The sequence below is a fragment of the Mus caroli genome, unplaced genomic scaffold, assembly GCF_978045245.1.
Source record: "Mus caroli unplaced genomic scaffold, Mus_caroli_1 scaffold_13, whole genome shotgun sequence".
NCBI classification, from domain to species: domain Eukaryota; kingdom Metazoa; phylum Chordata; class Mammalia; order Rodentia; family Muridae; genus Mus; species Mus caroli.
Genome location: NW_028227268.1, coordinates 18,894,549 through 18,913,953, shown reverse-complemented (window position 1 = coordinate 18,913,953; position 19,405 = coordinate 18,894,549). Strand labels below are relative to the sequence as shown.

Sequence of the window (19,405 nt, the reverse complement as noted above, 5' to 3'; positions counted from 1 at the left end):
GCATGCAGGAAACTTGAAGGTTCATGCCAATGATGTGGGTGGGAACAAGAAAGGGTCTTTTGAGTCTTGGAGGTTGAGCAGACAGCTTTCCCACCCCCCGCCCCCGGGACCAAGACTTGGGGCAGCTGGCCACACCGCAGAAGGCCAGGTATGTGGACAGCAGACCTGTGTAAGGACGGGGTGGGTGGGGGCTTAGAACCTCATCTGGCCAACAAAGCTGCTCCATTTTTTCGGGGAGTCTAGGATTCCTCTAAGGATGGTTGAATCTCAGTCCAAGCTGTGCGTGTGTGCAGTACACACACTTGTGCATAGCTTTCCAGGATGACCTTACAGTTTACAATTACATTTATTGTGTGTGAAAACTTTCACACCACATCCAGTGTGTGGTGGTCAGAGGACAACTTTTGGGAACAGTCACCTTCCACAGTGACTCTTCCTTTCCTGGGACCAAATTCAGGTTGTCTAGTATTAGACTCCATTGCAGCAGGCTTTAATTACACAACCTCCCCCCCCCCCACCACCACCACCAAAGCTGGACATGGTAGCATAAATTCTTATTTAATTCCGGCAGTGGGGAGGCAGAAGTGGGAGGATTTCTGTGAGTTTGAGGCCAGTCTGGTTGGTCTACGTAGTGAGTTCTAGACAGTCAAGGCTACATCCCATCTCCCACCGCCCAAATAGTTTTTTCCTTCTGAGACAAAGTCCCATGTAGCCTAGGCTGGCTTCAAATTCTTCTTGTAGCCCAAGGCTGGCTTACAGGTGTGTACCATCATAGTCAGCTCATTCTAGGGGCTAGAGGCATATCAGTGCTCTTGTGTCCTCTGCCACCCTATGCTCCGTGATCAAGAAACTCCTGCTGGGCAAGTCATCACCTCACCACACAGATGCTCAAACTAATACCAGGTAAGACCTCTTGCCGATGGGCCTCAGGACAGGTGCGGGCGGGTGATTGGGTCATGCAAGCCCCTCCCCTTCTGGTGCTACTGGGCTGCCTGGCCTCTTGGCCTCCTCTTCTCAGTCCAAGATTTTGGCTAGGGATATCCCTGCTGCTACAGGAGATGGGCACACCAGAGTGGAGGGACTGAGTTGGATATGACAGGTAGCAGGACAAGAAGCCCTCTGGACAGGCTGATGCCAGTCCTCGCTCCAACCACGGGGAGACTTGAAGGAATCCACCCCAGCAGCTGTTAGGGTGGTAGAGTACTGCAAGCAGGCAGGCAAAAGAGGCGACATCACAGCCTACAAACACCCATCGTCATTCCAAATTTTATTGCTTACAGAGCTCAATACACCCCAGATGCAGCACCGTGGCTGCCGTTCATGTGCTGGGGCCAGGAGCAGCCTAGATCCTTGCAAAGAGCTGGACAGAAGCTATCCTGGGGGGATGAGGTGGGGGGATGAGCTTCCCTAGAGAAGTCTCTGTGCCCCTCCCAACAAATGATTCACAGTGAACTTAATGCTACAATGAGTCCTAAGCAGCTGTTTCCAAGTCGCACCAGGAGAAGTCCCAGCTGGGGCAGTGGGGGTGACGATGCTCATCTTAAGTCTGAAAGAAGCTTGAGGGGGGTCGAGACAGTCCCTTCCCCATCTCCTGGCCTGCCCCTGCTCATGCAGAGCCAATGCCCTGCTGGAAGGCAGCCAGGAGAGTGCTTTGAGGGCACCTGAGTGCAAAGTGCTGCTGTTGGCAATGCCTTGCCACACCGTGCTGGATGCTGACAATGTGCCCCAGAGGGTGGCGAGCCCTGTTTCTGTGGCTTTCTTGAGTTTATCTATCATTTGCAGACTGTTCCTGTCAGGTGGGTCTCACGTGTCATCCTTCATTGCCACAGATGAGGGACTAGAGTGCCAGGGAGCCAGTGGGGCTGACGCTGAGGAGTGCTGCCCACAGCCACAAACGTGAGGCCCGAGAATCACGTCTCTTCTGTGTTCCTTGGTTGATCAAGGAGCTCAACCCAGGGCATGGGCTGCAATGACCTGAAGGCTCCGTGCATTCTAGTGCCCTTCCTGCTCCTTCCATGTTACACTAGTCAAGGCCAGGGAGGCTAGACACGGGGCCAAGGACTCCACAGCCCCTGGGCCGGCACACCTGCCTTGCGCTGTAGGAGCTGGGGAGGAACCCCTAGACACTCTCCTGCCTTCCTAGGGGTACCTGCTCTTCGTGACCCAGGCTAGAAGCTGCTCCCCAACCGCTGGCAAGTGCTGACTGACCCATGTGGGTCTGGCTACCTTGTTTGGAGCGTCACAGAGACCCCTGTCTTCCTTCCTCCTTGTCTCCTCATGAGGGAAGAGTTTCTCCTGCCAGGAGCCGGCAGCACTCAGGAGGCAAGTCCTGGGAGGCGCTTTACTCTGCTCCCTTCGCTGCTCTGCTCACAAGCCCTGGTCTACATGCTGAACCAGGGACTGGCAGGTCTCTGTGCAGACTCATCCAGCATCTCAGAGCACCACCGAGCACTGAGATTCAAAGGAAGCCTGCTGTGGCCAGAGTGGAGCTGGTGGTGGAAGACAGGACTAGGGTCGGTTCTCCAGCTGACCATGCTTGACCCTCCAGGTCCAAGCAAAGCTGCCATCAGGGGCCAGGGTGCACTGCAGGTCGATGCCTGAGTCTGGCACCTCCATGTCATAGCAAACAGGCTGTCCATCTTTGGTCACCAGGCTGAAAGCTGTGGCTGGGATCTGTGGGTAGAGCAAACCGGCTGGGGTGAGAGGGCAGCATGCATCGAGAAGGGAGCTTGAGTGTAAAGCTTATGGTCCCCAAACATGCTGGGAGACACCTCCTCCAGTCAAACAGGTAGTGGGGAGAACACTGCCCATCCTTCATTCCAGAGGACTCGGAGGGTCCTTCCTAGCCCAACTCTGGGTCCAGAGATCCTCTACACCCCCTGCCTGTCCTGCCCTGAGACCTGGAGAGCAGCTAAGCCATGGACCACTAATTCCCCAGGGTGCAATTTCTCTTTATTTACTGTGTTCCTAAGTGTGACCTGCTTTCTCACCTGGCTGCTGATGCCGGTGGCAATGTCTCCCACCTTGACGCGGTGGAATTCCCGGATATGCAGGTGTTCACCATTGAGAGACTGGATCTGGACCTTGACCCCTAGAAAGCCAAGGCTGAGAGTGAGGGCAGGGCGGAGGCTTGTTACTCAGAGAGCGGGGGAGCAGGTAGGGCCAAGGGCAACCCCTGTGAAGTCACTCATAGAGTGGAGCAGGTCTGGCTGGGGCGAAGCAGCAGAGAGCAAATTCAGGTTAAAGGGGCCTGAATATTACACAGCTCTCCCTGGCTAGCAACACCTGCAATTTGGCCTGCATCCTGCTAAGAGGCTGGCTCCCAGGGGGAAGTAATATTCTACTCTGGATGTGTAGCAAGAAGGCACAGAGGACAAAGGCCCCCCTCACTGAGTTACTGGTTTATCTCCTCCTGTCTGTCTTCTCTTTGTAATCTCTTCATTTTCCTTGGTTTCTTCCTCTCTGGGGACAGGGTTTCTTTATGTACTCCTATGGGCTCTGCTTGCATCTGCCTCCTGAATGCTGGGATCAAAGGCATGTGTCACCTACCACTGCTTGGCTGTCCTTTTCTTCTTGTTTAGTTCAGTCAACTGAGGCACATGTGATAGCATGTAGCTATTTTAAAGTCTTCTAGCCCGGCAGTGGTGGTGCACGCCTTTGATCCCAGCATTTGGGAGGCAGAGACAGGAGGATTTCTGAGTTCAAGGCCAGGCTGGTCTACAGAGTGAGTTCCAGGACAGCCAGGGCTATACAGAGAAACCCTGTCTCGAAAAACCAAAACCCCAAAAAACCCAAAACAACAACAACAACAACAAAAACGTCTTCTACAAACCCAGAGGACACAGACTAACTTCCCTTTTAAGTATAACACATTCAGGGCTGGGGTGTCCCTCAGTGTGGACCACATACCCAGCATGCACAAGGGCCCCCGCACAGCGTCACAACCGAAAAGGGATGATGTGTTGATATTACCTTCCCTAAATATGCCAACAACGGAGCCTCTCTGTAAAGCCCTCTATTTTATGAGGGGTGACAAGTGACTCCTGACTACTCAATGTTTTTGTGGTAGAATGGATAAATAATATAATGAATTGTGTGCAATTCTAGTTCCCCAGAATCCATTTACAAGCCTCTAAAGAGAGAGAGAGAGAGAAAGAGATAGTGTCTTATCTGCTCATAGAGATGAAAGACTGCCTTTTTTTTTTCTTCTACTTCTTCTCAAGGAAGGGTTTCTCTGTGTAGTCCTGGCTGTCCTGGGCTGTGCAGACCAGGCTGGCTTGAACTGACACAGAGATTCACTTGCCTCTGCCTCCAGAGTGTTGGGATTAAAGGTGTGTGCCACCACAGCCTGGAATAAAAGACTTCTAATCCCCACTTTTTCTTTTTCTTTTTCCTTTCTTTCTTTCTTTCTTTCTTTCTTTCTTTCTTTCTTTCTTTCTTTTTTTTTTTTTTTCGAGACAGGGTTTCTCTGTATAGCTCTGGCTGTCCTGGAATTCACTCTGTACACCAGGCTGGCCTCGAACTCAGAAATCCACCTGCCTCTGCCTCCCAAGTGCTGGGATCAAAGGCGTGCGCCACCACCGCCCAGCCTAATCCCCACTTTTTCCCTGGCAAAGTGTCACGGATATCAGGCAGCTGCCCTGTCCCTAATCATCCTCTAAGCCCTTGTGAGTCCCTTCATGACACTTTGGGCACAATCAAATATTTTTAAAGTAACAAGCCAATTCCAGAAAATTCAAGATCCAACAGAGACTATTTCTTTTTTAAATATAGAAGAGAGAAAAATCTAAAGATGTAACGGACAAGTTAGGCTACCCATCTTGACTCAGTAAACGTTTTTCTTAAATAATGCCACCCCAACCTTATCCCGTGCCATTTCTGCAGAGCTTTGAGCGTAAGTTGCTCTGAGTCATAACATCCCAATTTTAGCCCAGACAGGAAGCAAGCTCAACTTGCTTCCGCTCTCTCCAGCATCCTTAAATTAGACTGTAGGCAACTTATGAGTGTCTCTGAACCTCTGGCATGGCCTTTGGCATGGCCTTGGGTCCTGACAGTCCTCACACTGGCTTGGGGAGAGCTGGTGCCTACGAGCTGTTACAGACGCCCTGGTAAGATGCTAACTTGACTGTGGAGCGAAGCTTAAAAGCAGACATTTAAATGCCCTCTCATCTTCTGACTTCAAATCCCAGCAGAGGATGCCAACAGACTTGTTGCTGGTTTCTTGATTAAACTGCTCCTGGGCGTGTTCCTATCTCCTCATCACCAGGCATTAGGTATTCAGCTTCTGGCCCTGCCCTAGGATCAGCCATTTCCCTCCCCATGTTGGCCTTCGGGGACTCTACAGGCAGCCAATAGAGGGGCAGCAGTTCTCTGTTCTGGGAACCCTTGGGAGTGGTCAGGGCTCTCTGTCTAAATCCAACTTTCCAGGCAGGGCTGTGAGGGAGGTTCTGGATGGGAGGCACGTTCCTCCCCTACCCTTCTGTGCTGAGGAGAGGCCAATGAACTGCTTCTTGGCCCCTCCCTGGGTCCTGGCAGGACTGGGCTGGAAGAGGGGAGAAGCAGACCATACCGTTGAAGTAGCTCGGGATGTCAGTAGGCCGCCCCCGGGCCAGCGCTGTGCTGCAGCTGCAGGTTCTTGCCTCGGTTTGGCTGTTCCAAGAGTGCACGCCAGAACTCAGGGTGTCCCGTGAGCTCTGAGAGGCCTTCGATGGGTTCTGAACACAAAGGCAGGCACAGACTCAGGAAACCGTCTCTGGCCTTGGTTTCCTTGGAACAAGAGGAACTGACCCTCTCTTAGGGTCAGACCCGCCAGTCCTATGACAGACCCAAGGTACATTTCTATGTGGGACCAAAGCTACCGCTCACTCTCCAGACTACCTAAAGCCTTTCCTGATTCCTAGGTGTGTGGAAGGCATCCTGTCTCAGGCTGGGGCACAAGCAAGGAGGGTGAAGGTGTGTTTCTCTCTATAGAGTCCCAGCAAATGGAACTCAACTATGTAATAGAAGGCAGACCAACATATGTGTGTTATTAGTAAAAAAAAAAAAAAAAAAAAACATTTATCACGGGCCCTTTTCCTGTTTGTTTTAGTAGAACATCCTTCTACCCATGTCTGCTTTAGCCAAACTTTCCTTGATGAGTCTGCCTTAGCCTTTCACCCGTGTGAAACAGAAAAACACTCCTTCACCTGTTTGCCCCAGCAAAACCCCATCCAATGCAACTGACCCTCCAGAGTATCCTCAAGTTCCCGCCTTAGGGTGACCTCCTCGGCCAGCGTGGGCCAGCAGGCTGCTCGGTCGGTCAGTCGGTCGGCCACTCACCTTTTCACTGTCGTCTGACAGCGAGAGGCTGTCGATGCTGAGGCAGGAGAGAATCTGTTCTTGTTCCTCCAGAGAGAACGGCTGGGACAGGCTGTTGAGAAACAGTTCTGCCAGGGGAAGCGGGGAGAGGGTTGGAGGAGTTAGGAGGTTCCCAGGGTACCCACTGCACAGCCTGCAGGAGCTGGCCTGGCAGGGGAGGTGGGAGGTGGGGCGGGGCGAGGGGCGTGGCCACAGCTGAGTGCCCACCTATCTCCAGTTGCTGTAGCTCCAGCTCTGGCAAGGTTGCCCTCCGGTCTGGGAAGCTGGGGCCTTTGGCAGTGGCTGGGTCCAGGGAGGACAGAGGCAGGGGTTCCCATGTGCCAGACTCCTCCTTGCTCAGGTTCAGGGCCGGCGCTTTGTTCGGTTCTGGTGGTTCTGGCGGTAGAGGAGGCTGAGGCTCAGAAGCCCTGTCTGTGTTGGCCTTGGCTGGTGGGTTCTCTCTCGGCGGGGTAGATAGGGTCTGGTGCCAGGTGGCTTGGTCTTGGGGTGGAGGTCTTGGTTCTTTATATTCTCCTTTCCAAGGGCTTTTCAGACCTCCCACTGTAAGAGAGAAAGGCACCCAAGGTGAGGGGGTAAATGTGCAGGCATGCAGACACCAGCCCAGGAAGAACGGCCTATCAATTAAAAAAAATTAAATTATGGGGCTGGTGAGATGGCTCAGTGGGTAAGAGCACCCGACTGCTCTTCCGAAGGTCCAGAGTTCAAATCCCAGCAACCACATGGTGGCTCACAACCATCCGTAACAAGATCTGACCCCCTCTTCTGGTGTGTCTGAAGACAGCTACAGTGTACTTACATATAATAATATATAAATCTTTAAAAAAAATTAAATTATGGGCGTATATGTGTTGGTTATGTGAGTGCAGTGCCCATAAAGGCTGGAAGACGGGCACCAGATATCCTGGAGCTTCAGTTTCAGGTGGTTCTCCACCACTGGGCCTGGGTGCTGGGAACTGAACTCGGGCCTTCGGGAAGAGCAGTATGTAAGCTTAACTGCTCAGCCATCTTTCCAGTCCCAGCTTTTGTTCTTTAACTGCCACTGATCTCCTGCCCATTGCTGAGTTACATTTTGTTAAGCTCCATTCCTGACTCACTCACTCTTTTTTATTTGAGACGGGGCTTTGCTTTGTAGCCCAAGTGGGTGCTGTATCTTAAAGTCCTGTGTTTGTCTCTTAGCTATGATCACAGACATGCTACATCCACATGTTTCAGTACCCCACCCCCGTGTGTGTGTGTGTGTGTGTGTGTGTGTGTGTGTGTTTTGTTTTTGAGAGAAGGCTTCACTGTGTAGTCCTGGCTGGCCTACAGCTAGCTATGTAGATCAGGCTGGCCTTGAACTTACAGAGGCTGCTTTGCTTCTCAAGAGCAGGGGAAAAGGCTACCACATTTGGTCCTTTTTTATTGTTTTATTTTTTTAAGACAATATCTCAGGCCGGGCGTGGTGGCGCACGCCTTTAATCCCAGCACTCGGGAGGCAGAGGCAGGCGGATTTCTGAGTTCGAGGCCAGCCTGGTCTACAGAGTGAGTTCCAGGACAGCCAGGCTACACAGAGAAACCCTGTCTCAAAAAACAAAACACAAAAAAAACAACAACAAAAAAAAGACAATATCTCATTCTATATCCCAGGCCTCAAAGTCCAACAATCATCTCTGCCTCGCCTTTTAGGAGGGGGGATTCCAGGCCTGAGTCAGCTCGCCCAGCGTACGATGGGTGTTGCTTTCTTTATTGATTTTTTTAACTTGCAATGGAGCTCTTATGGTGCAGGCCTCCTCTCGGGGGTTCTTCTTCTCACTGAGTGCTCGCCACCTACGGCTTTCATCTCAGTTCCTGTCCTCACTCTGTGCATATGGAGCGGGTTGTAAGTGCTGGGTGATGTCCCAGCCCCAATTACCTGCTTTCCCCTTGAGGGGCTCTTAAGCACACTCTGCTCCCTCTAGCCAACAAGGCTATAGTGCACCAGGAGAGGAAGGTTTGGGTCGGCCTGAGTGCTACCAGGTTCCCTCTAGCACTCTAGGCTGCAGCGTCAGTACCCTCCCGGTGCCCAGGGAGTCCTGTGCCCGCGGTCCCACCAGCACTTGGTATTGCCAATTTTCTGGCTCTTGACATGTGAGTGGCTACTGGGCATGTGGCTTGAATTTGCACTCCGAGTCACCTTTCCATGTCACAGCCCCTCCTCCTCCATGTCCCAAGCCACCACCCCAGGCTTTCTAGCACTGAGGGGAGATGGGGGATTGAGGCTGTTTCTCCCTTCCCTCTGCACACTGCTCTCTGCCGACGCAGGCGCACAGGGCTCTCACCTTCCTGTAGTGCCTTGCCCACTTTCCTCCGAAGCTCCATGGCAGATGCTCGGTGGACAGGCTCTTTCCTCAACCCCTCTTGGATGGCCTGGGCTGTGAGGGGTGCGCAGGAAGGTGGGATCTCCCTGACCGGTGGAGGCTCGCTGGCAATCTAGAGGCCAAAAGGCGACATTCAAGGACTGCTTCCTCCTCCTTCCCCTGTCACATCTCATGTTCGCTCTCCACCAATCCCTCCTTCCCTACGCTTGATTGGGGGTCTACTATAAGGAGGGAGAGGACTGCACTACAGCCAGTGGAAAGGCTCCTAGAACATGGAAACCTGCGTCCAAATAGGACAGGACAGTGCCTGGCAACAAGATACCATGTTCTCCAGACCTAGTCTAAAGGATGCTGGGAGTGGGGGTGGGGGTGGGGGGCTAGTGGGCAACAGGCAGAAGGAACCTGCCATTGCTCACATCTGTCACAGAAGAACAACTGTCACTAGCCTGTGGCCTGGGCCCGTAGCTGCCGGCCTCCCTGCACAGCTGTTTGGGGCCATTGCTGACCTTGAGACAGAGCGGGCCTCGGAAGTACTGAGTCCAGGGGTGGCAGCCGTTGAGCATGTGGAGCATCATGCAGCAGCTGCTCCAGATGTCCACCTTGGCATCGCAGGGCTTTCCCATCACCACTTCCGGTGCCATGTGGGTCTCCGTGCCAGGAATGTAGTCCCCTGAGGGCACAGGGCGGGAGGTAGAATCGTCATGAATTCAGTGCCCACTCAACTTAGTTCCTGGGCTGCCCCAGGTGGAACACTTTAAGTTACAAGTGATTGTGTTACTATTGTGTGGATGTGTGCAGGGGCATATGCGCTATGACATGCCTGTGGAGGTCAGAGAATAATAACTCTGGGGAGTTGGTCCTCTCCTCCTGCCTTTACACAGGGGATTCAAGTTAGGTCACCAGACCTGCAGCGAGTGTCTTTTACCTGCTGAGCCATCTCACTGGACTCTGTTTTTACTTTGTTTTTGGAGACAGGGTGTTTCTTTGTAGTCCTGGTTGTCCTAGAACTTGTTATGTAGACCAGGCTGGCCTTGAACTCACAGAGATCTGTCTGCTTCTGCCTCCCACATGCAGAGATTAAAGACCTGCACCACTATGCCTGGCTGTTTTTTGTTTTTTTGAAACAGAGTCTCACATTATAGCCCAGGCTGGTCTTGAACTCACAGCAATCCTACTTCAGCCTCCCGAGTTCTAGGATTTAGGTGTGAGTCACTATGTCTATCTCGCTTGCATTTTTTTCCCATATGAGTAATGGTTTAGGAGATGTCATAGTAATAACACATAAACAAAATAAGTAAAAAAAAACCCAAAATAAACATGCAAATAAACAGAGCCCCAACCCCCTCCATAATTCATGTGCACAAAAGCATATAACTATTAAACAGGTAAACAAGAGCCAACATAGACAATTAAGTGGATGTCAACTTTTTTTTTCCTTCCAGACTTAGGGATTGAACCCTAGGCCTGCATGTTAGGCAGGCACTTCACCACTCAGCTACAGCAGATCCCCCTTTCTACGCTCTATTTTGAGACAGGGTCTCACTAAGTTGTCAAAGCTGGCCTTGAATTTGCAATTCTCCTGCCCCAGCTTCCCAAAGCATGCCTGGCCTTGGCCCAGGCCTACCTTGCTTCTCATCTGAGCTGGGGCCCGCATCTTAGGATTACTATTATTTTAATAGTCATAAAATAATGTTTTATGATGATTATTAATTTTTTTCAAGACAAGGTTTCTCTGTGTAGTCATGGTGCTGTCCTGGAACTCACTCTGTAGACCAGGCTGGCCTCAAGGGATCTGGCTGCCTCTGCCTCCTGAGTGCTGGGAGCAAAGGCGTGGGCCACCACTGCCCTGACTTTGAATGTTTGACTCCTGTCTCCACCTGGGTTTAGAGTGCTCAGGGACTACAGGCATGTGACTTCATGCCCAGTTTACAGAATTCTGGAGTCAAGACTTCATGCGTGCTTGGTAAGCACTCTATGGACTATGCTATATCAACAGCCTTCAAACCTAGATTTAAATATAAGTAAAATGACCTGAAAATAGAAGGTACAGTTGAGCTGGGTGTGGTGGCACATGCCTTTAATCTCAGCACATGTGGGAGGGAGAGGCAGGAGGATCTCTTTGAGTTTGAGGCTAACCTGGTCTACATAGATAGTTCCAGAGCTACATAGTGAAACCCTGTTTAAAGACAAACAGAAATGGTGGTAGGAGGAAGTGACTGCCAAAGAAAGAGGAGGGAAAGCCCAGAGGGAGGGAAGGGGGGGGGCGTGGAGTGCAATAGGGAGAACAAACAAAATGTGATGTTTTCTCTCATATGCAGGGTCTACATTTAATTACACAGTATAAGTCACATGAAAGAAGGGAGGGGCTGGAGAGATGGTGCGGTGGTTAAGAGAGTGGAGGGGAGACTCAGGGCAGGCAGGGACCAGAGGGGAGTGGAAGGGAGCGGAGGTATAGGTAAGAGCAAGGTAAAAGCACGCATGGATGCGCGTGCATGCTCTTGGACATGTCCTAGTCATTTAATAGACAAAATGAAGAAAGGATCAGAACACCAGCCTTAATACTAACACTGAAGCAGGAGGATTGTGTCTCTGAAGCCAGCCTGTACCACAGTTAGACCATGTCTCATAAAAAAAGAAAAAGAACAAAAAAGAATGAACAACAAATGGCTGAGAGTGGTTCACAGGCTAAGAGCACTGGCTGCTCTTCCAGAGGGCCTGAGTTCAATTCCCAGCAACCACATGATGGCTCACAACCATCTGTAATGGAATCTGGTGCCCTCTTCTGGCCTGCAGTCATACATGCAGGCAGAATACTGTATACATAATAAATAATTTTTGTTTTTTAAATAACAACCAAGTGCATACAAAAACAAGGAAGTAAAAAAATAATGAATTTTAGCTGGGGATAGTATACTTTTAAACCCTAGCACTCAGGAGGCAGAGGCCGGCCAATCTACATGAATTTGAGGACAGCCTGGTCTATATATGGAATTCTAGGTCAGCAGGTACTACTACAAGGCCTGGACCTACTGCAGGATCTTTGGCCTTTTGGCCCTTGCTGTGTAAGGTCACATGGTCATGGGGCATCTGGCTGGCACCTGTTGCTGTGTCTATGCACAGCGAGCACCCTGTAATGATCCATGGTGGCTGTGAGGATGAATTAGTTCTACTTGGGGACGGAGGGTGGTCTCAGCATTTACCCCACATGGAAGCACCGTGGTGGGAGGCTAACGCCGAGAGATAGCTGCCAGTTCTGTGATTGTGAGGTAGAGAATGAAGCTTTACCTGTGAGCAAGGATTTTCCTAGGCCGTCAGGTTGCAGGCACAAGGCGTGGCCAAAGTCGCAGAGGGCGGCTCGGCTTCCATCACTGGACAGGAGCACGTTGTCAGCTGCAGGCAGCCCCGAGGCAAAGAGCAAGAGGGGGAACAGGTCAGCCACACCAGGCTCCAGGCCCCAGCCTACCCTCGCCTGGCTTGACTTGACCTGGCTTCTAGTCAGACAACTTTCTGGTTGGTCCTACACTGCTGCTTCTCATTGGTTTTGTTAGTCAGGGAGAGCGGTGTGTGAGTGCGTGCGTGTGCGTGTGCGTGTGCGTGTGTGTGTGTGTGCATGCGCGTGTTTTGGTGGTGGCTAGCTGAGGCTGGAGGCAGACAGCAGGCAGCATCTGGAGCAGCATCTCTTAGAACACCACTTTCCCAGAGTGCTCTCTCTGCCGCCCCACCCTCTCCCAGAGGTCGTCAGTTGGCAGGAGTTTAGCCTTCAGTTTTCTGTGAGCACCAGCGCAGGAGACTCACAGTGCTAGATGCAGGGACTAGAGAGATCACCCCCTACCCACGAGGCACAGCCCTGTCAGCTGACTCAGGCGTCTACCCTGAAGACAAGCAGGCAGGCCCACAGCTGGGAGGGAGAAGGCTGAGGAGGAGCCTGCTGGGATCAGGACATGGTGACTAGGGCCTTACCTTTGACATCACCATGCAGAATCCTGCGTGTGTGGAGGTATTCCAGCCCCTCCAGGGCCTGGCCCAGGTAGTAAAGGGCTCGGTCTTCTGGCAGACAGCCCTTTTGCTTTATGAGCTGACCCAGCGAGCCACCTAGGGAAAGAACAGTCAGTCTTCATGGGGCTTTCCCAGGCCTCCACGCAGGCCGAGGGCAAGAGCGAAGGGCAGGTGAGGTAAGGGAGCAGGGCTAAGAGGTCCGACGTGGACTGAGGAGAGCCAAGGGTCTAAGTGGGGGTTACCTCTTGGCCTTGAACCTTGAGAGGGCTAAAGACGGGACCTGTCTCCTCACCTTCTAGCAGTTCCATGAAGATGTTCACCCATGGGCCTTCTCTCACAGCTCCATAGAGAGGGACGATTCTGGGCGAGCTCAGACCAGCACAGGCCACCAGTTCCTCTGCCCGAAACACCTCGAGTCGTACCTGAAAGACCCAGAGGCCCCCACGTCAGGGTGAGGGGTGAAGGCTGGGGAATCCTTGGAATTGTATGCAGAGAAGCTAACGATGCTCTCAGTGGTGGTGCCCAGGCCCAGTGGGACCAGGTGGGCCTGCCCAGCCCTTGGGAACTGAGCATAACCCATGTATAGTCCCCTGGTGTCAGGTACCAGGGCCACAGTGCTGACTGCACAAAAAACACAGAAACATTTCTTTTTTTCCAGGCTCCTGGAATTCTCTCCACCCTCAATCTGCCAAACACATTCTGTACCCCCAGCTCTGCTGGGGGAAAGTCTCTAGGCCACGAGGTCTTATGAACCCTGCCTACCCTGTACCTGCTACAGGCCTCATCATGTATCTTAGGTTGGCTTTGAATTTCTAATCCGCCTCAGCGTACCAAGTGCTGGGATAATAAGGGTGTGTTGCGATGCCTGACTCTGTGAGGAGTCTCTGCACCAGTGGTTCTCAACCTGTGGGTCCCAACCCCTTTGGGGGCTGAGTGACCCTTTTACAGGGGTCAATTTATTATGATTCATAATAGCAAATTACAGTTAGGAAACAATGATGAAAATAATTTTATGGTGGGGGGGGTCACCACATGAGGAACTGTATTAAAGGACCATAGCATTGGATGTGGGCACGCCTTTAATTCCAGCACTCAGGAGGCAGAGGCAAGCGGATTTCTGAGTTCGAGGCCAGCCTGGTCTACAGAGTGAGTTCCAGGACAGCCAGGGCTACACAGAGAAACCCTGTCTTGAAAAAACAAAAAAAAAAAAAAAAAACAAAAAAAATAAATAAAACCAACCCCCCCCCCCAAATTAAATTAATTGTGTGTATGTGTGTTTAGAGTGCAGAAGATTCCAGGTCCCCTAAAACTAGAGTTCCAGGAGGTTGTGAGTAACCATCTGGGTGCTGGGAACCAAACATCTGCTGAGCCATCTCTCCAGTCCCCCTCATAGCAACTTGATCATAATTACCTGCTTTGATTTTTCATAGTGTGTTATGTGTGTTTGTTGATATTGTACTGAAGCAAGGTCTCTGTTGAAACAGAGCTTGCCTGGGGAACTCATGTCCCTGTCTCCAGGTTCTGGGATTACAAGTGGCCACCATGCCCGTCTGGCTTTTCTGTGGGTTCTGGGGATAAGAACCCCAGTCCTCAAGATGTAGTTCATCCATTGCACTCTCTCCCCAGCCTGTTACTTATTTCCCAAAGGACCAAACTGTCCGTGTAGATAGGCCTGCATTTATATTACTATTTACCCTGTAGCGATTTCCCTAGCATCTGGGTACACAGAGGCTCCTGGGGATGGGTTGGCCAATGCTTCTCCTAATCTGGAAAGTCTGGGGTCACTCCTATTTGTGGGGTCCAGCATCTTGGCATGGCAGGAGGCATTAGGCCATGGATACAAACATCTTGTGCTTAGCTTCTTGGTTAGGCCATTCATAGAAAGGCCTCTTGCTGCCATCAGCCATGTGTCTAAGAGAATGGTGGGGACACAGCTGCCTGCTCAGGGTGGTGTGAGGATTCAGAGAGGTGGGGTCTTTCTCCATGCTTGGTGACTAAGACATGCTTGGGCAGAGCTGGCTTCCCACTTCCTCCTGCCAACTCAATTGAACTTGTTGGCTGCTGTGGGTTCTCTGGAGCGGCACCGCCAGGGGGCGACAGCGGTAACAGACTAGTTTGGCCCAGCTTTTGTTTCCAGACTTGCTCTGTCCATGTGGGGGGTTTGGGCATTTGCCTCTCAGTGGACAATGTCTCTCTTTTGGTTACTTAAAGAACATTAAGTTTGGTTAGTTAGCACATGTAAAGTCCGATGGAGAAGGCTCCCCTTCTCGCTTCTCTGAACCTCAGGGCTCTCATGCTAGGCTGTGATGGGACGTGAGTGGGAATTTACATTTAAGATCCACTACCAAATGTCTGGTGCTGTTCAGCACTAGACGATGGTTTTCATACAACAGACTCTGGAGGGGTGGCTCTGTGTGATGGGGAAGCTGAGGCTGGCACAAAGGACTCATCCAAAGTCACTGAAAACAGAGCACCACAGCCTTGGCTGGGAGGCCCGGCCCTATCGCTGCCACACTCCAGGTTTAGCGTGGACTCCTGGCCACAGGAGCAGCATTCCCGGGAGACTGCAGACAGCATCCAACACGACACAAGTGCAAAAGTCACTTCCCTCCGCTGCAGTGCCAGGGAGCCTGAGCTTGGGGGCAACTTTCCCTCCTCCAAACTCCTGATTTCCTTGAGCATAGTAAATTTTTTCTGTCATAAGTGGGGTACAGGTAACTTCACAAGTTTCTGAAGATTGCAGTAATATCCATGATGGGAGGGAGCACACAGAATGGAAGCCTAAGAAGTCAGGGTCCCCATTTCTTCCTCCTCCTTCAGACGGTGGCCCTTTGATCCCTGCTTGCAAACAAAGGCTTGTGGCTGATGCCACTTCTCCAGCACAGCCTGGATTTGTTTAAAACTCTAGCCCTGGCCAGGGAGATGGCTCAGCAGGTGAAAATCAGCAGAGCCAGCATGTGATCTTAATTTGATCTCTGAAACCCACAGAAAAAGCCAGTGTGGCCCTGCACATCTGTAATGCCAGCACATCTGCAATGTCAGCATGCTCACAGTGTGAAGGGAGGACTGGCTGGAAGCTCAAGAGGCTCGGAATATAGCTCACTGGAACACACTTGCCTACTGAGTGTGAGGCCCCAGTTCAATCCTGAGACATCACACACACAACACACACACACAACCACAAACACCACATATCCCATACACACACCACATACATATATCACATACCATACACACATACTCTACACACACACACACACACACCACATCACATACCAAATACATCTCTCTCACACACACACAAAACTACCCACACCCACACCCCACACCCAGTGCATAAGCTGCCTTCTGGCCTCCACAGATGTGCTGAGTAAACTCACATACACATAAGGCTTCAAACACTAGTTCCTTTGGATTCCACATCTTTGTCCCCGGTCCCTGTATGGTGTTTGGCACAAAGCAGGTATTCCAGGACAGCTGGTTTGACTTGGCCAGTGACACTCTATTCCAGATCCGTGACAGAGCCAAAAGGAGGCTCCCAGAATTCAGTGCTTGGGCCAGATGGCCTAAAACAAGCAGCTGCTCACTCTTGGTGAGGGCAGATCGCAGTCCTTGGAGAACCTGCTTAGTAATACGGCTTCTTTGCCATCAAACTGTGTCCGTGACCACACACGCAACTCACACAAACCTTAGGATCATGTTCCGAGAATGTAAAGATCCTAGAAGTACATTCTCCAACAAGTAGAACTTATTTATTGGTTGCTTAAAATGTCTGACCATTCTATGTGAACCAAGGAGAAATCCTGCCTAGCATGTCTTTCATGGTGTGTGTGTGTGTGTGTGTGTGTAGGGGGGTGAATCACAGTGTAGAATAATCTTTAGGACTGGATCTCATTTTCATAAAAGATAAGCCAAATTTAAACATAAAGAGTCTAAAAAAATAGACGACAGATGGCATTTTTGAGGACAAGGAAAACCTTTGTTTGGTGGCATTTGACTTCATTTATGGTGAGCCAGTGCTTGTTTACAATTGAGAAGGGGGCTGGTGAGATGGCTCAGCAGGTAGAGGTGCTTGCTTCCTGCCAACCCCGACCTCCACATCTGCATTGTGACATGTGTAGCCCCCCCCCACCAGAAACATGTCATAAGAATTAATTAAAGATACATAAACGATTAAAACCGTAAAAACAAGACAAAGCCTCGCATTTAGGCCTAGATCTGAGGCCGATAAGCATGTGACCTAAGCCCACAGACGTTCCGGAAGGAGGACCAAGGGGCAGCTACTCATCCTGAGGATCCTTCCCAGGAGCGAGGAACGGGAACAGGCAGCCTGAGCCTGATTCCCAGACTGTCTGCTGCTCTTTGCCAGGAACTCAGGGAACTTTTTGTGTATGTGGTATCAGAATTAGAACCCAGGGCCTCATACTCACTCACAAGGCAAAAGCCCTAACGTGAGCTCTTATGTGGTCTTAGAGCTAAAAACTGTACAGGACGAACTTCAAGCCCTAACCCTTGCACTGAGAGAAAGGATGGGCTGATGCTACTCCACGAGCTGGAGGAAGAAGGTAGGAGCTCTGAGGGTGGACAGCCAGAGCCCTGGGAAGTCCAGGCCTTATGCCTGGAGCTTTTCCAGCTGCCCTGGACACAGGACAAGAGAAATGTATTAGGGTTGTTTACCCTGTTGCTTAGGACTCGGAGGATGTCAGCCGAGGAACAGCTGAGAGGCTGGTAACTAAGCTCCCGTCACTGGGCATCCATCTGTAGGACACTTCACACTGTCTCACCGCCTCCCACCACCTCTCCTCTCAGAAGGGACAGCTGAGCCTGCCCTGGTGGACTGGGGAGGGGGAACTGCTGCGGCTAAGGAGGTTAGGCACGCGGTCCTGGCATCCAAGTGGCAAGAACTCAGTGTGTGCTTGTGCTGCGGAGGGGTGAGGATGGTGGGTGGTGCTTGCTCCCTTCAAGTAGCCTGTATGAAATCTGAGGTAAAGCTTACAGATTCTTCTCTTATCCTTCTACTCTGAGGCTCAGCTTTGATGTCTACCACAGCCTGGCCCAAGAATGAACCCAGGCAATAACTCAGGCTTATTCACATCCCAGCTGGAGTCATCCCCAAAGCTCAGGGCAGCCATGATGGCAGAGGCAGGGTCCGCTCTGTATGGCGGCTGCCCAGGGCATGCTGCACCTGGGTGATCTCATTACTTGGTCTTTTTCCTTGGCAATCAGGATATAAGCCAGTTATTTGAACCTGTGGGCAGCCCACCCCCAAACAACAAAAACCCCAAACAAAACAAAGTCACAACCCAACTCAGACAAAATCCCCAAAACGACGATCCACATAAATTCCGGTCCTTAGTCCGTTTGCTTAGGGACAAGCTGGCTCCCAGTAGAGGAGAGGGGACTTCCAGGGCAGGGTTTGAGAGATGCTGAGGAGCAGAGCTGACACTACCGAGACTTGTGGATCTGCAGCTGCCCGTTCCCATCTGGGTTGGGACAGTCAGGCTCTGGGGCTACCTGGGTGGCCATGGGCAAGCCACAGGGGAGGTGACTTCCTGTGGTATGTCAAGACCTTAGGATAAGGAGTCTCCTTTTCCTTTCTCTCTTCAAAGCTATGGTCTGTGACAGATCTGGGGTTGAACTTGATTCAGCTACCAGCACAGGTTCTTAGTGTCTCCCTGGGCCATCTTTCCACAGTGTCGTCCTGCCTGTCTGGACCCACAGTGCACTTGACCAACAGGAGGCAGGTTTAACTTCCAGTGTTTAGCCTCCTGGAGGGAGACACCTGACAGGTGGTGGTTACTGTCCTAATCACTCATCCATGCTTAGCTTTGTGGTGTGAGGGGTTTTTTGTTGTTGTTGTTCAGCCCGAGCTTCCTGTGAACTCAAACATCTCCCAGGCCTGGACTTGCCCCTACAGGCCCTGGCGTCCTCAGCGGCCGGGGCTGTATCCAGACCCGAGCTGCGTGCTCCTGTACTGCCTCTCAGACATGCATACCAAGGGCAGCAATCAGGCCATGTGACACACCAGACGGCTCCCTTCCAGCTCCAGCTGACCAGAGAGCAGCTAGGGTGCCAACCATCAAGGCAGAGCCCGGGATACCCCATGACTGTTGCTGACAGAAAGCCGAGGTGGAAGGCAGCAGCCCCTGTGTGGCTTCCCTTTCAGCTCTTCGAAGTTCTATCTACTACGTAATTTTTTTTTTCCAAGTCAGGGTCTCACAGCGTAGTCCTGACTGGCCTAGGATCCATGGTCATCCTCCTGTCTCAGCCTCCCCGGTGTTGGAAATTTGGGTGCCAGTTCAGTGGTGTATCACCTCGGCATACCTTTTTGACAGCACACTGGAAGCCTGTCTGCTTGTCCTTCATTCTGTGGACCTCGCCGAAGGAGCCTCTGCCCACCCGAGGCCGGTGTGTCATCCAGTGGACCTCTTCTCGGTACTCATAGTCCACTGGCTTGAGTTTCTGGGGTTGAAGAGGAGGAGGAGGAGGAGGTCAGTACCAGTGACCTGGGCAGCAGAGGGACAGAGGACTGCAGTGGGGAAGGCTCTCTAGTCAATAGCTAGGGCTCTGGTGGCTGAATGGCCACCACATCCAAAGAGCCCACCAGCCCTACAGTGTGATGATAAGGAAGACAGGCCAAAAGGGGCTCAGGGGAATAAGAAGACAAAGGTGGGGCTGGGGAGATGCCTCAGAGGTTAAGAGCACTGACTGCTTGC

General features: G+C 51.6%; 1 protein-coding gene and 1 long non-coding RNA gene across 3 annotated transcripts in view; one reads left to right on the top strand and one right to left on the bottom strand.

Annotated features, from left to right (window-relative positions):
• Nucleotides 1-45: 45 nt before the first annotated feature.
• On the top strand, nt 46-1,341 carry LOC110304893 (uncharacterized). Its single transcript, XR_002379113.2, has 3 exons — nt 46-148; nt 742-903; nt 1,281-1,341. It is a non-coding gene; the product is annotated as an uncharacterized LOC110304893 (long non-coding RNA).
• The window catches only part of Map3k14 (mitogen-activated protein kinase kinase kinase 14), a 48,225-nt gene continuing 30,074 nt past the window's right edge, over nt 1,255-19,405 (bottom strand). For both annotated transcript variants that reach the window (XM_029484102.1, XM_021176553.3), the window contains 11 exons: nt 19,014-19,151; nt 12,982-13,111; nt 12,654-12,785; nt 11,979-12,083; nt 9,200-9,363; nt 8,655-8,805; nt 6,565-6,897; nt 6,319-6,425; nt 5,570-5,714; nt 2,991-3,091; nt 1,255-2,673 (listed from right to left, as the gene is read on the bottom strand). In XM_029484102.1, coding sequence (XP_029339962.1) covers nt 2,509-2,673; nt 2,991-3,091; nt 5,570-5,714; nt 6,319-6,425; nt 6,565-6,897; nt 8,655-8,805; nt 9,200-9,363; nt 11,979-12,083; nt 12,654-12,785; nt 12,982-13,111; nt 19,014-19,151 — 1,671 coding nt within the window. In that variant the 3' untranslated portion in view covers nt 1,255-2,508. The remainder of the gene's footprint in view (nt 2,674-2,990; nt 3,092-5,569; nt 5,715-6,318; nt 6,426-6,564; nt 6,898-8,654; nt 8,806-9,199; nt 9,364-11,978; nt 12,084-12,653; nt 12,786-12,981; nt 13,112-19,013; nt 19,152-19,405) is intronic.